General features: G+C 39.9%; 1 protein-coding gene across 1 annotated transcript in view; it reads left to right on the top strand.

The window, feature by feature from the left end:
• Positions 1 to 21,563, top strand: part of Ndnf (neuron derived neurotrophic factor) — a 33,103-nt gene extending 11,540 nt beyond the window's left edge. Inside the window, exons 2-4 of the mRNA XM_021165797.2 lie at positions 12,331 to 12,519; positions 16,841 to 16,965; positions 18,449 to 21,563. Coding sequence (XP_021021456.1) covers positions 12,332 to 12,519; positions 16,841 to 16,965; positions 18,449 to 19,842 — 1,707 coding nt within the window. The 5' untranslated portion in view covers position 12,331 and the 3' untranslated portion in view covers positions 19,843 to 21,563. The remainder of the gene's footprint in view (positions 1 to 12,330; positions 12,520 to 16,840; positions 16,966 to 18,448) is intronic.
• Positions 21,564 to 21,875: the final 312 nt, after the last annotated feature.

The raw sequence follows: 21,875 nt of genomic DNA, 5'->3' as shown, positions 1-21,875 counted from the left end.
GGCCCAGACTTAAATCAGCTATCTGTAGGAGATTTTGTTCTTATATTGATGGGAAAACAAAATGTGGAAGGAGTTCACATGAGATGTGGAGACATGAGCTAGATGAGAGAGCTAAATAGAGAAAGTAAAAGAGCCGTGTTCACACTAGGTTCTCTAAATGACTAGAGGCCAGGAACTTCCTCCTTGGAGGACATTATCTCATCTTTCCAAAATGTGTCTTTGTTTGGGAAAAGGGGCTGGACTTCTATAAAAGAAAAACACATATTTAACAATTATTGTTTTCAAATTTCTTTTTTTTTACATAACAAGACACAAGATGGTAGATATTAATGGTTTGAAAGTTTCAAAATAAAAATTCATGAAAATCAAAAGATTCAGAGGGCCAAAAACCATCTATAACCTGAGTATTTAGTGCATCCCAGGAGTTACAGCAGCCTTACATTTCAGGGCCAGTCTGAGGACACATCTCGGACCTGCTAAACCAAGTTGATTTGTGTCTGCTAGTTTGAGAATACGACACTTCTTTCCTCAGATCAGAATTTTCAAAGGAAAAGAAAAGCTCCTCTCCAAGTAAATAGTGCTATATTCCCTGGCAGAATATTTCTATGTTCTTTACGAGAAAAGACACGTCTTTGCAGCACATATCTGGGTCATCTTCTTCATGGCCCTCTGACCACAGCAGCCTTGCCAATGGCTGCCCTTTTGATATATACCTCAAAACACTAAAGATATGCTTCCAAACTACTGAAGTTTCTTATAACAACCTGTTATACATTTGTCAGTTTTAAACTTGTCAAAAGCACACATTCCCTTTTTTTCTCTTCAGCTCATGTTACTACTTGATGAAATAATCCTATTTAGTAAGGAGCCCATTTCAATATTCTCATTTTCATTAATTTATGTATTCCTAAAATGCTATGAGCATCAGCTTGATGCTGTGCTCTGTGATTAGCATTATTAACTGTTGAATACCTGGGGATCTCATGTGTACAAACAAAATTTAAGATGGTTGTCAGTAAAAATGTATGAGTGGACTTCCCTGTTTGTCTGACTCTGGAGCCTCGCTTGGAGAGGTAACCACTATGCCATTTTCCACTGTTGTGTGATCAGAGTGAACATGGGTCTAAAGCTCAGATTGAGCTGAGAAGCTGTAGCAAGCTGCCATCCCTAAATTCGTTTTGCATGCTAGAAACTTTTGGGGTTTTTCTGATAGAAGACTGTCTAGATTGCTTTGGTCTTTGATATTAGCATTTCAGAAGCAGACACTATAATTCAGAAAATATTTATTCCATGCCTATTTTGTGCAAGCAAACTAAAAATAACCATTTAAGGAAGTCAAGATAAATTAAAAAGAAAGTTATGCTTATAAACTTGTGTCCTTAAGTCTTATGAAGAGCACTTTTATAGGGACAAAATACATATAAAATCTGTACAGTTCCAATGAGATGGGACAGGACAATAAGAATCAAATTCTGGTTTCTGCAAAAGACTGATTCTGCCTTATGTGTTTTTGGAGCACCCTCCCCCTGGGGTGGGGGACTAAAAATAGGAACCTAACAAACACAAACTGGTTTACTGACACTGTACAGAGAGGACGAGGATAAGAAACCATACGAGTGAGCAGCACCTTGCTACCATCCTAAGGGACTCCTGGAGTCTCTAGAGCTGTTTTTGTGCTTGGCTCCAGTAGGTTGGAAGGCATCCTTGTACTGTTGCAATAGCTCTGCCATTTTAAACGACTCCTTTAAGTAGAATGCCCTTGCCAGTACATCTTGATGTTACTACACTGCAGTCTCATCTGCCTTTCCTTTTGGTCCTTGGGATGAGTTGGGAAGTCCCTCTTCTTCTAATATGTATGATAATGGACCCTGAAGCCACTGTGTCTACTCTCGCTTTGGCTCCAACCCATCATTCCTCACCTGACCTGAGCTAGGACCTGTTTTCCTGGCCCTGTTACCTATTATAACAGTTAGGAAAACATTTCCTCCAAGAGTGAAACATTCCATCAGGCAGGAAAACTCCTTAAGCCAGAAGTTAAGTAACTCAAAATTACTCCAGGAAGTCCATGAAACTGACCAGATTCAGTAGGCTTCCTCCTGCCACAGGAAGCAATAAAGGCTGAGAGTCCCATTCAGATGGATGGAAGCTGAGCTGCAAAGAAGATTCTCAGAGAGGCTAAACTACAAAGGACACTCAGACCTGAAAAGGTGCTGGAAAGAAGTACAAACCATCCAAGCTACCTGCAATAGGTTGAGACAACCAAGGCACCTAGAAAGGATACTCTAACCTGTTGAGGTGCCTGCAGGCTATGCAGTGTGCTCCAGGTTCCCAGCTTTGCTGGCTGTCATTCATGCTGGGGTGAGCTTTGATGATGAAGCTGTCCCTTCAGCTCCTGTAAGTAACCCCTTACCCATATTCCTGTAAGCAACCCCAATAAAACTCATTGGACCATCAAGTTGGTGGTATCTGAACTTAGGTCTGTCATGGCTCCCTCTCATGTGTGTATAGTGTCTCCCTGGGAAAATTTTTGTCACGTGATACCCTTCTTTCTTGACTGGTAGTTGCAATTAACACAAATATGGACAGATCCCTAAATGTAAGCCCTGAGAGACCAACGACTGTGCTGCTTGTATTCCTCAGGGTCTGCTCTGTTGAAAGAAGTCCCCAGTTCTGCATAGCTTCCTCTTTAGCCTTTATTAAGACCCCTGCTGAGATGCTCATCCTCACAGATGTCCTCTCTGACCTCAGAGCCTGGAAGACCCACTATCCCTATGTTATCCAGCCCCTTTGGTGGGTCCATTTTCCTTTCAGGCCCCATTGCTCTCTGGAATAGGCATATTAAGCCAATGTAATTCTTGTTCTTTGTATCTCTCAGCACAGTGGAAGCCTGACAGGTGCAAACACTTCACAAGAATTGCTCGTTGCTGTTTCAGGATTCCTCAGCCAGATCTTAGGGAGGTCTCTGTACCCAAGCCGTGCTTGGCCAGCTTCCCACTGAGCACTGTGGTTCTCCCATGCTTGCTGTTCTAAAGCAGCTTCTTCTTGTTGGTGGGGCTTGCTTTTAATTACACCACTAGGAGCTGGATTATAAAAGCTTTCTTTGATCAAAGCATTATGGAAGATGCGGCCCATGTGTGTAGCAGACACAGCTGGAGAATCACCAAAGCAATTTTCAAAAACCAGGTTTGTCCTACAAACAGGAATATCTTTGAAGTTGGATAATTTAAATACCTTCTTTCTGGAGACTAGAATGTTTATGGTCTTTTGAGAAAGTGACACAGATTACCTGAATTTGAGAGGAAGTAGGTGAAGATTTAAGGTTGTTACTTGCGGAGGAGAAGAGAGAAGAGTCCGTGTGTTTTTGTAGACTCTTCTTTCCTGCTATAGTTTTTCTGTTATTCTGTCATTGTATTCCCACTCACAAACAAGACTAGTGTAATGTACGTCTCAGTGGAAGGGATTCAGTATTCAACCCATGAGGCCCACAAGAACAGTCCATCTCAAGGCAGAGAGTCCAGAAACTAGCCCAGAAGGCCCAGCAAGACCAGCACATCTCCGTATAGAGGGACCATTAGCTAGCCCATTAGGTAACTCAGTCCAGCAGAGCTTAGTAAGCACCTGGATCTACTACAAAGCATACAAAGGGACCCCTGGTTTCCCACTCCATCTCCTCACTGCGTTGCCATTCCATGAGGCAGCCCATTGCTCCTTTTCTATCCCTGGCCCTGATAGCATTTGGTCCCTTCCACTCTATGAGGCAGCCATCTACTTCCTCAGTGAAAATCTAGTTCTAGAAAGTCCTATGGATCCCTGTGTCATCGCACAGCCTGTACTGTGTGTTTCCTCAAGCTGGGACTGCTTTGTTTATATATATATATATATATATATATATATATATATATATATATATATATATATATATATATATATGTGTGTGTGTGTGTGTGTGTGTGTGTGTGTGTGTGTGTGTGTATTGCTGATAAGTACAAATTAAGTAATATTGGGAAAATGTTGATTTGAACTTGGGCTCCTCATTTTTTTTAGCTGTTAAGACACAGCTCGGGAGGAGAGCTGGTCTGTTATGTGCTTTAAGTCAATTTTCCTCAAAACATCTCCATGTATTTTTCTCATTTTGTTTTCTGCTCACTAGTAATCCACTAAGCTAGGATACAGCTTCAGGATTCTCAGTTCTCCGTGTACTTTTGATACATTTGATAAATTAGTGCACCTGAAGTATTTTGCATCCCTCACCATTAGGTACAACTGTGTGTGTGTGTGTGTGTGTGTGTGTGTGTGTGTGTGTGTGTGCTGTCTCTCCAGCCTTTTCTATTTCTGGATCCTCTTTTGAATTATGACAATTGAAGTCAAGACTTTTACTTTTTGAGGTCACACATGTCACCACTGCATAGAATGTTTCTTTCACTGCATAGAATTTTCATCACATAGAGTGTTTTCCTCAAATATTTTATTTGCCATAAGAATTACTTAGGCTGGGGAAGATGGCTTAGTGGGTAAAAGCAATGACTGCTAAAGCTGACCATCAAAGTTGATCCCTGCCAGTCAGTAGAACAGAATTGACTGCTTCAACTTTTCCTCTGACCCCTTCATAGGCACTCTGTGGCATGCACACACACACAAAAAATAGATGTAGAATATTAAGAAAAGAATGAGATTTAAAAGTTACATCTTAGGTAGTAATTCATTATGACATTATATCAGTTCAACCTAATTTAAAATTTCACTGATTTCTTATGCTTCATCCTAGTATATTATTCTTGATTCGTCACCGCAATTCTGCCTTCATCTCCTCTATATTCTTTGTAATCTAGTTTATAAAATATATCCCAAAGCTGCTCCATTTTTCTTTATCTTTGCCTCCAAGCCACCTACGCTCTGCCACAGGCATCTGCCAGAGCCTTCCTCTGTGTTTTTTAAGAGACTATATTGATTTTTTAAATTTCTATAATCACCCTCCCTTTAAAATTGGTTACCTATACAGTGCAGAGTTATTGCTTAGATGGATAGATGGATGAATAAACAGGTAGGTAGGTAGGTAGGTAGGTGATAGATAGATAGATAGATAGATAGATAAATAGATGACAGACAGACAGACAGACAGATAGCATGGATTCGCCCTGGGTCTTATTCTGCTTACAGAGCTCTCCATCACATTCAAAATAGAGTCTAAAATCTTTGATGTGGTTGTAAAGTTCATGTGACCTGCACTTTGCCTCTCTCCCTCTCTCCCTTTCCCCGTTCCCTCTCCCTCCCCCCTCTCTCCCCCTCTCTTTTCCTCTATGTTCCACCAATGACCTTTTCCTTTGTCAATACCCCAAGCTTAGTGCCATGTCAGGATCTTAGCTGCAGACATTTCTCTGTACGGGATGCTCTTTCCTTTTGCCTTTGCTTCTCTGGCATTCTCTTTATGTTTAAATCTCAACATAAATGCCATTTTCCCCATGAAACACTCTAAATACTCAGCCTGAAGTTGCTATCACCATGTGTTCTTTAATACAGGCCTATTCTAATTTTCTGCACAGCAATGAATAGCAGCCAACATTGTTATCCTGTTTATATTTGAGTGCCATTTATCACTCTGACTACAATATGCACTTCATGATATGTCTCCAAATGAGTTCCTGATATATACCAAGCACTCATCACAAAGATGCTGAATTAAAAATAGTGAGTGAATATCAATGCTATTGTCTTTTTAAGTAGCTTTTGCATTTGTACAATATTTTGTTATCATTGTTGAGTCCCTATATTACCCTGCTCAGTTTGGGGTACTAAGTTAGCGATTGGCAAGTCATTTATTAGCAACTTGGCTTTTTAATGTTAGCTTTTTAATAATATTTCAGGTTTGGTAACTTCACGTTTCAGCTAAAGTAAGTATAAAGTCAAATTGAGGGTGTGTGTTGCTATCTCCTCTTCTCTGCTGACACGTGCTGGGGCTAATGTCCTCTGCTCCATCTCTGCTTCATTTCTGCAGAGAATGAGGTGTGAAGGGAATGGACTGCTTAGGAACATTGCACAGGAAACCACTTTCATTCTGCTGCAAACCAAGAGAAAAAAAAACAGCTTAGCTATCAAACATAAGCAAGAAGAGCCACCAAGTATTTTCTCCCTCTCCACAGACTCAGTTATTAGCTGTTTTCGAGATAGCAGGAACTCCCCCAGTTATCTTGCATCCAGAGGACATTTTGACAGGAAGAAAGCATCTTCTCTTTTGTGTCAGTGTTACTTTTCATTATCCTATGCATCGTTCTTGGACTTGGCTGTATCTTGTGGTCACCCATCCACTGCAGTTTAAATCTTCTTTCATTTGGTAAATTAAGTCTGGTTTCCCACATCAAAGACTATGGCTATTTATGGTGCATTTGTTTTGGTCATTTCTGTTGTTATTGTGCTCTTTTGGGCCTTAAGAACAGTGTGAAGGCAGGGTTACTTACTTTAAAATAAGTTCTTCTTTCAAGTAGTTCTGATTCTTGACCATTTAAAATTAGAATGCCCTTGACTTTGGCCCTGTCACGAACTGTGCACCAGGAGGATCCAAGCGGATGGATGACAGCATGGAAACTTTATTTGAATCTCTGGCAGGTTTTAATTTTACAGTGCTTTTTAATATTAATTCAATTTCCCTTCAGAATGAAAGTTGGCAGTCACTGGGGGAAGTGCTTGAGGATGTTGGAATCACTGGTGTAATGAACTCTAAAGCCCTTCATAATTGTGGCACTATGGAGTGACAGCAGATTCACTTAATAGGAATAAATCCACAAGGGACAGTCTTTGCATGGGAGTGCCATTCTCACCTGCTGAGACCACACCACAGGACAAACCAGGAGCCTCCTACTGCATTTCTTTCTTTTTACATATGGAAATTCCAAACTGCAGTGCATTGATTTCTTGCTTTAATATTCAACCAAAGCAGGGGGTATTTTTGGATTTTTTTTAAACAAACAATCAACTAACTTCAGTCAACATTTTTCTTCTTTGAAAAGACAACAAAATCAAACCACTTCTAGGAATTTAAACATTATTGTTTTGCATTTCTGCCTTGAAGGGACTTGAGCTCCAAAAGGCAAGCTCTGGCACACTATGGTGACTAGCCTCCTTCCTCACTTCCAGCAGGTTGGCGCAGACACAAGAAGCAGTCCTTAGACCAACGTGACATTTTCCTTTCAGCTAGATTAGTCACTTAAATACATTATCACATGTGTTTGGATGATGTGGATAGAAAAGCAAATGCCCTCAAGTTTAATAATAGAAATTTAAATTACTAAATATTTGCATGAAAAGAAAATAACAGAAATCTTTGTGGCATACCATTCCTTAAATTATTCTCACTCAATTATAATCATGTACTTTCTACTCTCTGTAATTAAACATTAAATTTCATTTATTCCAGATGCATCTTCTTCAAGTCATTCAGGATATTCTTCCCTTTGTGGTGCTTGGGGGTTGCTTTGAATTTATTTCAAGTATAAAATAAATCTCCATGTGGGTGCTTTAAAACTGTATCCTTTGTGCAGCGTGTTTACATCAGGAATTTGATCTTAGGTTTTATAGCACAGAATGGCTCTCATCACCTGATGCCGTTCTTTACAAATAAATTCACATTTCTGTAAAGATATTGCAGGCCTTGATTTCCATTGTGAGAGGTTGGATGAGTTTGTTTCGATTCTAGTAACACCACTGAAGAGAGCTATTGATGGCAGTCCTGAGAAGGCTGTATGGCCAAGGAGGAAGCTCTGTGTCTTCATTTATATCATGCTGCCCCTTAGTCAGAAATATCACAAAACACACAGTTCTTATTTACCAGACTTACCGATCACCCCCAACAGTAAGCTAACTAACAGTAGGTCCACTGTATAGTTTGTAGCCAATTTGACCCAAGCTGGAATCATCTTGAAAGTAGTGAGCTCAATTGAGAACATGCCTCCATCTGATCGACCTGTAGGCAAGTCTTTGGGAACATTTTGTTGATTAATGATTGACCAGGGTAGGGCCCAGTCCACTGAGAAGAGTGATACCCCAGGGTAGGATGCTCTTGGTTATGGAAGAAAGCAAACTGAGCGAGCCATGAGAGGCAAGCCAGTAAAGAGCATTGGTCCTTCTATGGCCTCTATTTCAGTTACTGCTTTCTGGCTCCTGTCTTGAGTTCCTGCCCAGACTTCCCTTCATGATGGAGCATGGTTTAGAGTTATTAGTCAGAGGAACCCTTTCTTCTACAAGTTGCTTTTGGTGATGTGATGGTGCTAACCGCAGCTCTAGGAAGCAAACTAGGACAGTAGTCTACAAATCCTAAAGGCAAGACTTCTAGTTGCTTGAAATGGTTTCTACTCAAGATAACTGTTAGAATTTGTGATTAAATTCTGTTGGCTATGTTTGTATAGCAAAACCTCATCCAGTTTATTTGCTTTTTATCACTGTTTAAACAGGTTAAGTAGTAAACGGTGTTCACCAAGCAAGCCAGTGACAGGTGGGTGGGTCTACCTTACATAATTGCCAGGGCATTGCATGGACGGGCTGTACGGAGATGCTCTAGGTGCCTGGCTGCAGGTTTCACTTGTTTGCGCATGGAAGCCAGTTGTGATTTTTGGCTTATATAGTGTACTTTAAGATTTTACGTAGCTTTTTTCTGGCCATTTACCATTTCTCCAAGTTTGTAGGAAAGGAGGCTCCTAGGTCAGTCTGAATTTATTTTAACAACGCTAAAGGATACATAGGATACAAATTTGAAGGTCAGAATGATGGCTACGTTGGTAAAAGCTCTTGCTGTTAAGCTGGAAAGTTTGAGTGGGATTCCTAGGGTCCACATGTTAGAAAGAGAAAACTCATTCCCGAACACTGTTCTCTGGTCTCCACCCACTCATGCTACAACACACGTGCACCAAGCCATACCTACCCCCACACGTACACAAACAAATGATTGAATAAATACTAATCAATGAAAATTATAAAAGAATAAGAATTTTAAATTAGTGCCAAATGTATTAGACTCAACAGTGCCTCTTCAGTTTCCCGTTAGCTGCCCTGTTCCTTAGTTTTATAATGAAAGCAGCTCCTATCTCCTCATTGGCTGTGACTGGAGCAACGTCGCAGCAGTTAAGAACGTGCACCACTCTCTTTGAAAGCCTGGCTTTGGATCCCAGAACTGACATCAGGCGACTCACATCTGCCTATAACTGTAGTACCATTGGGTCTGAGGGTGAGTCTTAACTGGCCACTGAGGGGGGCCTGTACTTATATTCACATATCCATTGTACAGACACACATATCCCAATAACTGAAAATGAAGCATCTATTTATTCATTGTCTTATTCTTTAAAACTGGTCTTCACTTCATCCCATGCAATCTGCATTCTTCATAGCAAAGGTGAAGAAGATGACGTAGATGCGAGTCTGCACTGAAGTTCTAAAGCAAACTGTCATCACAGTTTGCTTCACTGGAGGGTTTGCCCTCTCACCATGCAGCAGCAGCAGATGCCACATTTTATACTGAACACACTATTCCTTTAGGACTGTGCCTCATTGATTTTCATGTCTATGTCAGCTATCTGTACTCATACATTTCTACACACTTTGACCTGAAGAATATATGCATGTGCATACAGCACACAACTAAATATAGATCTTTCGGTACACTAGTCTTGGACCCTCCTCATCTTTGTCAGTATAGAATACATGGTGATCTTGAGATGATATTTCAGAAACAACTCATTTCCTCTCCTCTGTTCCCAAGAAAGAGCTAGATAGAGATGGGGATGGAAAACATGATGGAGATGAAGATGGAGATGGAGATGAAGAGATAGTGATAAAAATAGAGGTGGAGTCAGGGATAGAGAGGGAGAAAGAACTAGAGATGGAGACAGAGATGAAGTGAAGGAGATGGAGGGGGGGTGGAAGAGGAGAGGAAAAGAGAAAGAAACCTTTTCTTGTAACTTTTAATCTGACACATATTGTCCTTCCAAAATATAAAATTATCTCATGTGTCTGTGGCCTATAATCCCAAAAACTTTGGAATATCCAGACACCCAAATTCTTCCCTCTCCTGTCTTCACAGGATTTAAAGGTGAGTACTGTTTAAGAGAGAGGCTTTTGACAACATAGTCACTGGCAGAGATTTGTTAGAATCTCTATGGTCCAGGCATTAGAAATTTTCAGTCCAATCATGTTAGTGACCCTACTTGGTATTTAAAACAGCAGCATGCTGTTTCTGGATTGTTAATAGTCATACAGCCATGCTGACTTTATTAGTGCAGTGTATGATCATGCTTAGTTGCATATGTATCTGTATTTGTATACATATATGATGTAGATGTGGAGCCATCCTGGCAACTTTTTACATCTGATTGAGCTACACATACTCTGTGAGAGAAGGATAACAAGATTCCTTGCTCCACATGGGCACAATCCCCACATTATCCACCAGATGGCCATGTAAGAAGTCATTCTGAAAGTGAAATTCTGATGAGGGGGGATTTAAATATTGTTGCGTGGGGGCTTGTATTGTTTTATTTGAGGGAGGGGAGGGATGCTATTTTTGTTCCTGTGAGACAACAGGTCTCATTGTCACTTAGGCTAGCCATAAACTGGTTATGTCACTGAGGGTGACCTTGAAGTCCTGACCCTCCTACTTCTGTCTCCCAAGAGCTTCATGATATGTATATGCCATCATGACTGGCCTGATCACTGTTACTGAATTCAAACGTCAAGGCTGTGGCTATGGACATGCAACAAAGAGAAGCAAAAGAAGTTACGCCATTAGAGGGCACTTTTGTAATTTTAGAAGTCTGTTCTTAGAGACCGACTTAGCTAGGCTTCCTCTGAAGAGGGATGAATTTACAGTTGTTTATTTAAAGTGGCATGAGAGCAGGAGAAACTGTTGGGGGAAGGAAGGGGCCAGGAGAATGGGAGAAAAGAGTAGGGAGGCCCCGAATGATGGAAAAGTGTATTAGTACATGTGAGAACCTGGCAACAAAACCTACACTAAGTTTTGTTTTTGTTTTTTAATTGAAGCTTCTAATTCTTAGAATGAAACTTTTACAGAGAACACATGGGTTAAAGAGCTATAAAATTTTAAGACATCCATTTAAACAATCTCTACATAAGTCCATTTTTGATCAATGCACATAAATTATGAATTAAATTCTGCATATTATGCTTACAAAGTAATGTTTGATTACCTTTGGCGCTTTCTCAAAACGAATTTTGTGAAAAAATAAATCTTGTCTGTAATCAGGTAAAATTGAAGAAATTACTGATGCTCGTCAGGGAACATTCTCCTACTCAATTACTTCATGTTAAAATATTGGGTGTTCAGTGAATCAGACAACCTGAGTTCATTCTCTAGAACACAAATGGTAGAAACTTCCACACAAAACAAACAAATAAATGTATGCTCAAAATACTGAATGTTGAACCATAGTGTGTGATATAATATAAATTCCTGTGTTTTGAGGTTAATTTTAAACTCTTCTCTGAAAAACCAGTCTGCCCTGCTCATTATTATAGACATGACAGTTATTGATGGGTACAGATATGTAGGAAGGCTAGGTATAGTTGATTGACATGACAATTATGATGGGTGTTAGAAACCAAAAGCATACCTGATAGAACTATATTAAGAAAATATGACATTTTGATAAATAAAAGAGGAAACTTGATGTAGATAAAGGTTGGATAGTAGACATCAAATCACAGGTAGTAGAAATAATACTGAAGCTTTTATGGCAAAGCAGAATAGCTATGTGCTGAAATAATTCAGTAAATGCATCCTAAGAACTAGAAGAAAAGGTCTAAAAGTCCCCAACATAAAGATATAATAAATGTTTAAGGAAATATAAATGCCAATATTCTGATTTGATCAGTGTATGTTATATACATGCATCAAATTGCCATACTGTTGTTTGTCTTAATTATATATAATTGTTATATCCCAATTTATTTTTTAATTTTAAAAACTTAGCTTTGGACACTGACAGGACATCTTCAGTAAGGATTACATTGGCTTCTGTCACAATGAAGTGCCTTCTTTCTTAGGACTCAGGGAAGTTAATGTCCTTTCATTTCAAAACATTTTGTTTAATGTCTGAGGTTCTAGTAAATCCATTCTCAAACTTTTGAAATAGTTTAAAGGAAACACAGGAGTATTGCTTCAAAATTGTGAGAGAGAGAGAGAGAGTGTGTGTGTGTGTGTATGTATCTGAGACATGTGCTACATCATTGATTCTGTGTAAACGAAGAGTTCTGCCTTATCAGGAAGTTTCCTAGCCGCCCCAGGATCTGGCTTCAGGAGTAATTGAAAAACTTGTTTCTATTGCCCAGGATGGAGCTGTTCTACTGGTGTGTGCTGTGCCTCCTGTTACCACTCACTTCAAGGACCCAGAAGCTGCCCACCCGAGATGAGGAACTTTTTCAGATGCAGATCCGGGATAAGGAATTTTTTCACGATTCATCTGTGATTCCAGATGGAGCTGAAGTCAGCAGTTATCTCTTTAGAGATACACCTAGAAGGTACTGTCCCAGTAGAGCTTGCTGATCAGTGTCATAAAAGAGTCTACATAGAAGACAGGAAGCTTTCAAATGGAGTTTTGAAAGTCAACTTATGAACAACATTGTGTATTTTTTCTAAGTAAGACAGACATAGTGGCCATGCGATTTCTGCTCATTAGGTGAGGCTGGCTGGGTCTTCTTTTTTGTGCTCTCCATTTAAGTGCAAGAGGCAATGCTGGTATTCATATTTTGAAATGATTGCTTTCTAATTTCTAGGATAGTAAAAGATTCTAAGACAGGTTCTGTAGGAGTGAACTGGAATTACTTCAGCATGATAGTATAAGGAGATATGAAATACTGAGAAACTCAAATACTGAAAAACTGACAACTATCATGTCTTTCACACCACCATAAGCAACTGGGCTTCTGTTCTGTTTCTAATTATGTCTATCTTAGAAGTTAGACACCTATCTTTCACTTACTAATTTTTTATTTTTGACTTTTATTTCCAAAAAAAAAAACATTTTAAGGCCCTTTGTATCTCCACCTGAGTGAACTGTTTGCTTGAACTTGTTAGGTAGAGTTGTAGCTCCAAGAAGAAATGTAACTTCTGAGTTGGGGTTGGAAAGTTGTAGGTGCACACAGCCACGCTAATGTTCTACCTCAGATGGTTGTCTGGAGGAGTAGAAAAAGACACCAAATGTACATGTTGTTCTCATGTTTACATATCCATTGCAAGGGTGGGTGTTTTGTGGTGTTCATCCCTCCTCATCTGTGCTTTTCATCCATCCATTTCATTTCTGCCAACCTTCCTAGGGATTACATGTCTGAACATACAGACCATATCCTATCACTTCTGTTTTGTGCATGCTTAATAATGGATGCATGGCATATTGCTGGTTCAGTTTCTCGCTTATCACTAACTTGAGAGCTTTTAGAAGGAAGTGTTACCTTAGGGATCTCCTGCTGCTGCACATGCACAGGATCACCTTGAGCAATGCAAACATCCTCCTGTTTGTTAATAGGTATGGTTTGTCATCAACTTACTAACACACCATTGCTTAGCTAAGGAAAGAAACTGCTCTCTGAAAGCAGCTAACAGATCAGCTTGGTTTTGCCTCTGGCATTACTGTCCTGTGCTGCTCAAAATCCAAGAAACAAACCATGAAGTTCCACACACTATTTGATACTGTGTCTCCTTTTCTCTGTGATATGAAAAGGCTCAACTTAATATCATCTCTGCTAAAGGATTAAAAAAAAAACCTCTTCAGAAAGCTGGCAGAATTAAATGGCAAATATTTTGACATGTGTATGGGTGGCTATGGTAAGTGGTACATCAGACTTTACATAGTAAACAGTTAAATTATCCACCTGTCCTTTTAGACGATTGTCCAGTATTATTTTTAAGACATTGCATATGTTTAACATGTTCTTCATTCTGTCTTCTCTTGCTCCACATCACCTGACATCTCTAAATTTACCTCTGAGTAGTGAAGAGAAAAACTTCTATTTTTGTTCAGATTTTATGTATTCAAATAGAAGCAGATTCTGGATAGAATATCCTCAGGCTAGACTAATGAGATTGCTGTTAAGATTCCTGAGTTAGCTCATTGACTTAGTATTCATTCATTCAAAAAATGTCTAGTGAGTGCTTGCTCTATGCATAAATCTGTACTAGCATGCTGAGAACAGGGATGTTACAGTGACAATGAAAATGAGCCCTAAGTGGGCCTTGGGGGAATGGGAGATGAAATAACCACACAGATGCAGTAGGCACAAATTGCAATAAGTGTGACAAGTGGAGACCATAGGCCCCAAGAGAGAGTTTGTAAACCTCTTCTGGAATGAGTGAGGAAAACATTTCTGAAGAGGTTGCATCAAAATATGAGTAGAGCATAGCGGGGGTTCTGAAAAAACACACCTCAGAGACCCAGGAATGGGTAGTGATTTAGAGAACACAGGAGTCCTGTGTGGTTACAGAGACAAGCACAGAACCTGGTGAAGAAGGCAGGACCTCCCTGAGGAAGCTTGACCATGAGATCAGTTGAAGACTGACCCAAAGCTAAAATCTAAAGATGTGAAGAGGCTCAAAGCTGAAAAAGAAAACCTGTGGTTTATACGAGTACAAAACAAGGTCTGTAGAGGGGCATGGCAATGATTTGCCTCCTTCGAGGGAAACCTTAGCTTAAATATAAGGGCCTGACAACTGCTCTTGTGCAAAGGATGCTTCTGAGTTGTGCTTGGGGAATGGTGCATGGTGCCTGTGAGAGATAATGAGGCTTAGGCATAGGAAAGGAGCTCTGACGTCATCAGTGTTGGGTTGAGTTCTTCTCTTTCATTGAGAACGGGAAATTTTATATACTTCATTTTCAACCTGTGGTTCAAGTTGGAAAGTTGGTGGTTCTTGTTCTGGTCACCCAGTGTTTCACCAGGTTTAGAAACTTGGAACAGGGCTTTAAATAGAGATCGCTTCTGTTTCAATGGAAAGAATAGTTGGAAGTAATGAAATGATCTAACGGTGGAAATCACAATTGGTTAATTGTCTCAACAAATATTTTGAATTATTTCAGTGTCTGAATACATATCAAGGAAATAAATGGCTACTCTCTTGTAGCTGTCAGTCTAGTTGAGGGAGACAGAAAAATTACAAAGGAATAAATGAAACATAGTATGTTAGGTGTCAATAAGTACTTCAAAAATAAAAGGAAAGTGACACTCATTAGCAAGAAGGAAATCTTTTACATATGGAGTCCAAGTGGATTCACAATGATGCTGGAGTAGAGGACTGAAGGGAACACTTAAGGACATCCGGGCCTCTGTCTCAAGGAGGTCTGCTAGGTGAAGGAGGTTCAGAGTCCACAGGCAGGAGCTGGCATGCATGCACCACAGACCACAAAGCTCAGGGTGACATGGTGGCAAAGCACACACAGTTGAGGTGGATCAGGAAGGGACCTGAGAGATAGCATCAGCTCTGTGGCTTTTACTCTGTAACACACAGGTCTTGGAGGGTTTTGAGCCGGTGGAAATTCTGAGTTTGAGGTTTACAAAACCAGGAGCCTGATCAGGAGCCCACAGCAAGTCTCAGGCTAGAGGAACTGAAGATTTAGGGCAGCCAGGAGAAAGCAGTAGTGTCTGCATGTATTTCAGAGGCAACGTAAAACAAAGCAAAGCCAAAACAAACAAACAAACAAACAAACAAACAAATCACCATGAGAGACTCTAAATTGTTCATCTGGAGTGACCAGAAGTTGATCTACTGAAAGGGTATGACTATAGGGATTTAGATTAGATGCCTCAAGTTTGAAACGGCACTGTCTTATTGAAGATGGAAAGAGTTCAGGCTGGAATTTAAGCCTGAGAGTTGTTAACACGTAAGAGGTAAATTCAGGTGCCTGATGTGATATGGGAGCAAGTAGAGGTAGAGAAGGGACACTGCTATGAAGATCCAGGCTCAATAGAAAGATTGGATGCAGCAGAGGTGATCTGAGAGAGCAGAGTAGGAGCTGGGTACTGTTGTCAGCCTGGCCTGTGTGTTGGTGGTGGGCATGTGGAAAAGACTGACTCAAGGGATGCTGAGGTGAAACAGCATACAGGAAATGAAGCTCACCCACCTCCTTCCCCATAGAGCCTGTGAGCTAGCCTGAAGCTACCTACAGCACAAGGTTGCAGCCTATGAAAGGTAATTAAGTAAAATTATGAAAGAAATTTAGAGTTAGAATATGACCATTTTTATAGGTTACTGATATTTTTATTCTCCATAAAATATCTTCTGAGGTACCATGAAAAATGTCTGAGGTAAAAACAAAGAACAGAATATTTTGATTTTCTTTCTAATTGTTTAAAATTTTTTAAACATACTTAATTTGACAGAATATGTTGGTAATAAATATATAATGAATACACATGCTATGTTTGTTATCTTGCAAACCAAGGGTACTATGGTTTTAGGACTATGATGTTGGAAACTGTTTTTTTGACAGAACAGGTGACATGTCAGAGTACCATCAAGGTAACACAAATTTTGTCAAAGCACAGTGCTATAGGGCACGTAGGGAATGCTTAGTGGCTGTGACTTATTTCTTGGTGGGGGCCCCTACAGATGGACAAGAGTTCATCTTGAACTCTGGACAGTTGGTTGAATCTCCTTTTGTTACCTTCATTGTACTTGTTTGATATTAACTTTGGCTGCCTGTTTGCATTTGGACTTTAAACTTGTGGACTTTTAGGGTTTTATGTTTTCTCTGAAAAGTGTTAAATGAGTAAAACTGGAAACCAAGAGGCTTTTCTGGTAAGTCTTGATTGTTGTTATTAGAATCACCATAGGGTCTGAACTTTCCCATAGGTATTTCTTCATGGTTGAGGAAGATAACACCCCACTGTCAGTCACAGTGACACCTTGCGATGCACCTTTGGAGTGGAAGCTTAGCCTTCAGGAGCTGCATGAAGAGTCCAGTGCAGATGGATCAGGTAAGCAGCTGGATCCACCTAGCCTCAGAACTCTCAACAATGGTTGAAAGCCCTCTGAAACACGCAGCCTTCTACAAGTAAGGGAAACAATGCAGTTACACATGGGAACGGAGCTTGAAGTGAAAAAATGGCATGAGAGGATAGTGATTTATGTAAAGTAAAAGAGGCAAAGAGGGGTGTGGAGGTGAGCCGTTTGGGCAGCCTCAGTGTCTAGTCTCTGCAGGTCTGTTTGCTCACTTGCAGCATCTGAAACCCTAGGTGCTTGAGTTAAGTCTTAGATGTTCATTCTGGCTTAGTTGTTGTGGAGTCTAAAATCTTTCCATTACTGGCTTTGCGGCTCAGACAAGGTGAAGAATGTCTTTTCTCTAGGAAGTACCGGGTGCATCAAAGAAGTAGAGAGGCATTTAGCAGTGTTTAATGGCCAGAGTGAAAAGCAAGTTAGTAGAAAAAAAGAATCAGTCACCTAAAGATGACAGAGAGGGTGGAAAGTTGATAGCAGAAAGCAAGTGAAAAACAGCTGTAGCTCCTTCTAAGGGAATCTTAACTGAAAGATAAAGGCCTGCCCATTGCACCTATGAGAAGCATGTTTGTGAATTATAGTACTCCCGCAATCTTGGAAGAGCCCATGGGCAAGCAATAAGACTTCTAGTACAGAATCTCTGACATTAACAGATGTGGTAGTTCTGTTCTTCCCAGAATTGTAGAATAAGTTCATTCTACACACTTTTAAATTATGGTACGAAGCTGAAAAACAATTGTTCACTCTGCTCACCAGTGTTCCACCAGATTATAGAAATTGTATGCTTATGTCTGCATTGTGTTGATGTTAACAATAGGCAAATATTTTTTAATGGGAAAAATAGACTTCCTTTGTACTGTCTTGGGAACCAATTCTGAACACTGATCCTTAAACACACTTACTGATGCTTCATGCCCTATATTTTAATTAGATCATCCAGTTACACTAACAGTCATGAAATTAGAATAATGGCTGACCATCTGCAAGCAACATGTTTGAATCATTTTGATTTACATCAGACTAACAGTCACTAAAATGTTTAGTCTTTGACCTAACTTTTTCTCTAACTGGATTCTGTCCCAAAGAAGAAATGTCTTGCTCATATATGGGCATCGTTTACAATAATAAAAGATAAACCGATAGTATTATTTTATAACATAATCAAAATTAGAGTTCTAAAAGGAGATTTAGAACCCTAAATCTAGATTCATATATGTATGACAATATATTGTATTGAATTATTAGTTGCCCCCAAAAAACGTGTAAGAGAAAAGACTGGAAAGAAGTACAGGAGTAAAAAGTGACTCTGCTGAGAAATTAGTGACCTTATCCTCATCTTGCTTCCATTGGTGCCATTGTCTCTGTTAGGAATATGCCATGCCTTCAACATGAAGATATGATATTTGTAAACATAGTCTAAGGCCAGCAGTAACATGCAGCCTATATTTCTCCCTTGTTCTTCAGGTGACCCAGAACTACTTGACCAGCAGAAGCAGCAGATGACTGATGTAGAGGGCACAGAACTATTCTCCTACAAGGGCAATGATGTAGAATATTTTCTGTCTTCAAGTTCCCCATCTGGTTTGTATCAGTTGGAGCTTCTTTCAACAGAGAAAGACACACATTTCAAAGTATATGCCACCACCACACCAGAATCTGACCAGCCATACCCTGAATTACCATATGACCCCAGAGTTGATGTGACCTCCTTTGGACGTACCACAGTGACTTTGGCCTGGAAGCCAAGCCCTACAGCCTCTATATTGAAACAACCCATAGAGTACTGTGTGGTCATCAACAAGGAGCACAATTTCAAAAGCCTCTGTGCAGCAGAAACAAAGATGAATGTAGATGATGCCTTCATGGTGGCACCCAAACCTGGTCTAGACTTTAACCCCTTTGACTTTGCCCATTTTGGATTTCCAACAGATAATTTGGGTAAAGATCGAAGCCTCCTGGCAAAACCGTCTCCCAAAGTGGGGCGCCATGTCTACTGGAGGCCCAAGGTTGACATTCAAAAAATTTGCATAGGAAATAAAAATATTTTCACAGTCTCTGACCTAAAGCCTGATACCCAATACTACTTTGATGTCTTCATGGTCAATACCAACACCAACATGAGTACAGCTTATGTGGGTGCCTTTGTCAGGACCAAGGAGGAGGCAAAACAGAAGACAGTGGAGCTCAAAGACGGGAGGGTCACAGACGTGTTTGTTAAAAGGAAGGGGAAAAAGTTTCTACGGTTTGCTCCAGTCTCCTCTCACCAAAAGGTCACCTTCTTTATTCATTCTTGTATGGATGCCGTTCAAGTCCAAGTGAGAAGAGATGGGAGGCTGCTTCTGTCACAGAATGTGGAAGGTATTCGGCAGTTTCAGTTAAGAGGAAAACCCAAAGGAAAATACCTCATTCGACTGAAAGGCAACAGAAAAGGAGCATCAAAGCTGAAAATACTGGCTACCACCAGGCCCAGTAAGCATGCATTCCCCTCTCTTCCTGAAGACACAAGAATCAAAGCTTTTGACAAGCTACGTACCTGCTCTTCAGTTACGGTGGCATGGCTTGGCACCCAAGAAAGGAGAAAGTTTTGTATCTACAGAAAGGAAGTGGGTGGAAACTACAGTGAAGACCAGAAGAGAAGAGAGCAAAACCAGTGCCTAGGACCAGACACCAGAAAGAAATCAGAGAAGGTCCTTTGCAAATACTTCCACAGCCAAAACGTACAGAAAGCAGTGACTACAGAGACAATCAGAGATCTACAGCCTGGGAAGTCTTACCTGCTGGATGTTTATGTCGTAGGACATGGGGGACACTCTGTGAAGTATCAAAGTAAAATTGTGAAAACAAGGAAGGTCTGTTAGTTACCTTGAGTGAAGATCGGTAGAACTCCAGGAGAGACATGGAATCACACTGCTTGTAACTGACTACTCTCGTGATAAACAAAAGTTGTACTTGAAAGAAAGGGTAACAACATGTGTACATTGATGCTTGTCTAATGTAGCATGGAGACTTGTACTCACGCACACCTGTGGTACTTAGGGTCCATCTGTCTAATGCTGGTTAATGTCAAAAGAAGAGGGTATCTCAATGGATGCCACCCCTTGCTTTGACCATTGCATGAACTGCTTCTAAATTATTTTATTACCTAAAATTTTAAAATATGCCATTCGTTGCACACATTCACAAATGCAAATAATTCCTCTCTATAGATGTTAGGGGAAGTTTATATATAAATATATAAATATAAATTATTTTATAAAGTCTGTTTTAATTGTTGGTGTTTCTATTATTGTAAGCTATTAAATTCTTTCTCTGTTAAAGTATAGATCTAATCTAAGATCGTATCACCCTCTAAGCAGTAATATTGTTGTAAATTCTTATTTGTTCAGTAAAATGTTTAAATGCTGTCTGTATGTATCTCATGTAAAAAGTTGATATACATTATATTCATGTACATAAAATTAAGAATATTAGATTATTACACCGTTCGTTTTCCAAAGCAGTACTGTGGTATATTCAATTGCTTATCTGTCCTTAAAACTGTGCTTTTCTGTAAGTTGGCACCAAAATTTAGTCTTATTTAGTAGCTAGGAGGGAAATGTTGACTCTCTCAGTCTTTACTGGCATCAAGAGCTGGTTATTCAAGTCTGGATTTGGGAACTCAATGGGAGACTAAGAACTGTAATAGGCTTGTTTGAGCATAGAATAAGCCAAACACTATCAACCTGATAAGCGATCATTTTAAACATTTATTTTCCATTTGCTTAAATTTTGGCAAATCTTTTAACCGCTAGCTGAAGCAAGAGAGAACCTTGATTAGGACTTTCATCAGTCACAACACAACGCTACATCTGCTGCTTACAAGATTTATAAAACACTGCTGCAGGTAATTTTGAGTTTTCAACTGTTTTTAAAGGTAATTTTAGTGTAAGATACAAGTCTAGCAAATAACATTTGCAGGCTCTACCAAGGGAGCTTGGGGACACTTTTATCCTCTACAGATTTTACCTGGAAATTCCAAGGCAACATGAGACCATAAAAGCAAGCTTCAGAAATACTTGTAATTGTTGGTCACCTAAAACCATATGACTTTAGGAGAATGTTACTGCCCACCATCCCCTTTCCCACTTATAACGTTGAGGAAGTGGTAGATGTGGATACAATGACACTGTGAAATATCTTCTGTCACGAGAAGTTGCCATTTGCAAAATCCTGACCCTAAACCCTTACATGCTATGGCTAGAGTGAGGACAGGCGCAATGGTTCCTCTTTTTGCTGTCCACTGCATGCCGGCACAGATTTGCTGGTGAGAGTTCACCAGCAGCATTTCTATGGAGTATAGGAATACTGTGGCAGAGATGGCGTTATATATAGTTTCCCTATGACGTGTGCTCTGCTTACCTTAAGGGAAAGTACAAGCATTAAGGCATACCCTCTAAATCCTTGGCAGTAACTTTCAGAAAAATGGATCCATGCATGCAATGCAGGAACAACATCTGAAATAATTTTTTGGAAGCTGACAACTATATACCCAATGTTTTATTTGAGCAGCTTCAATAAAAGGAGAGACTGACAAATTAACACCCAGAGAAATTATATTCAGCTATAGATGTGAGAAAAGTAGCTTCCTAATGTTGCTGAGCAGCTTGTAAGTGGGACTACAGTGAATCAGATTACTGCTGCTTTGAAGGTCTGGGATCTTGGATACTGCCTAACTCTCAGCATCTGGGAACCAGGATGAACTGATTTTAAAACACTTTGAAATTTCTGCTAGGTGTGATAGTAGTTTCTTCCTATTGTGGACAAATACAGAAATCCTCTCATGACCCTAGGATAAAAATTGCCTTTTCCAACTAAGGAAAATTGAACACACATCATGAAATGCTTACTGCTC

This window comes from Mus caroli, unplaced genomic scaffold, assembly GCF_978045245.1.
Source record: "Mus caroli unplaced genomic scaffold, Mus_caroli_1 scaffold_7, whole genome shotgun sequence".
Classification (NCBI taxonomy): domain Eukaryota; kingdom Metazoa; phylum Chordata; class Mammalia; order Rodentia; family Muridae; genus Mus; species Mus caroli.
Note: the sequence above shows the minus strand (reverse complement) of the source record. Positions and strands in the feature narration are given on the sequence as shown.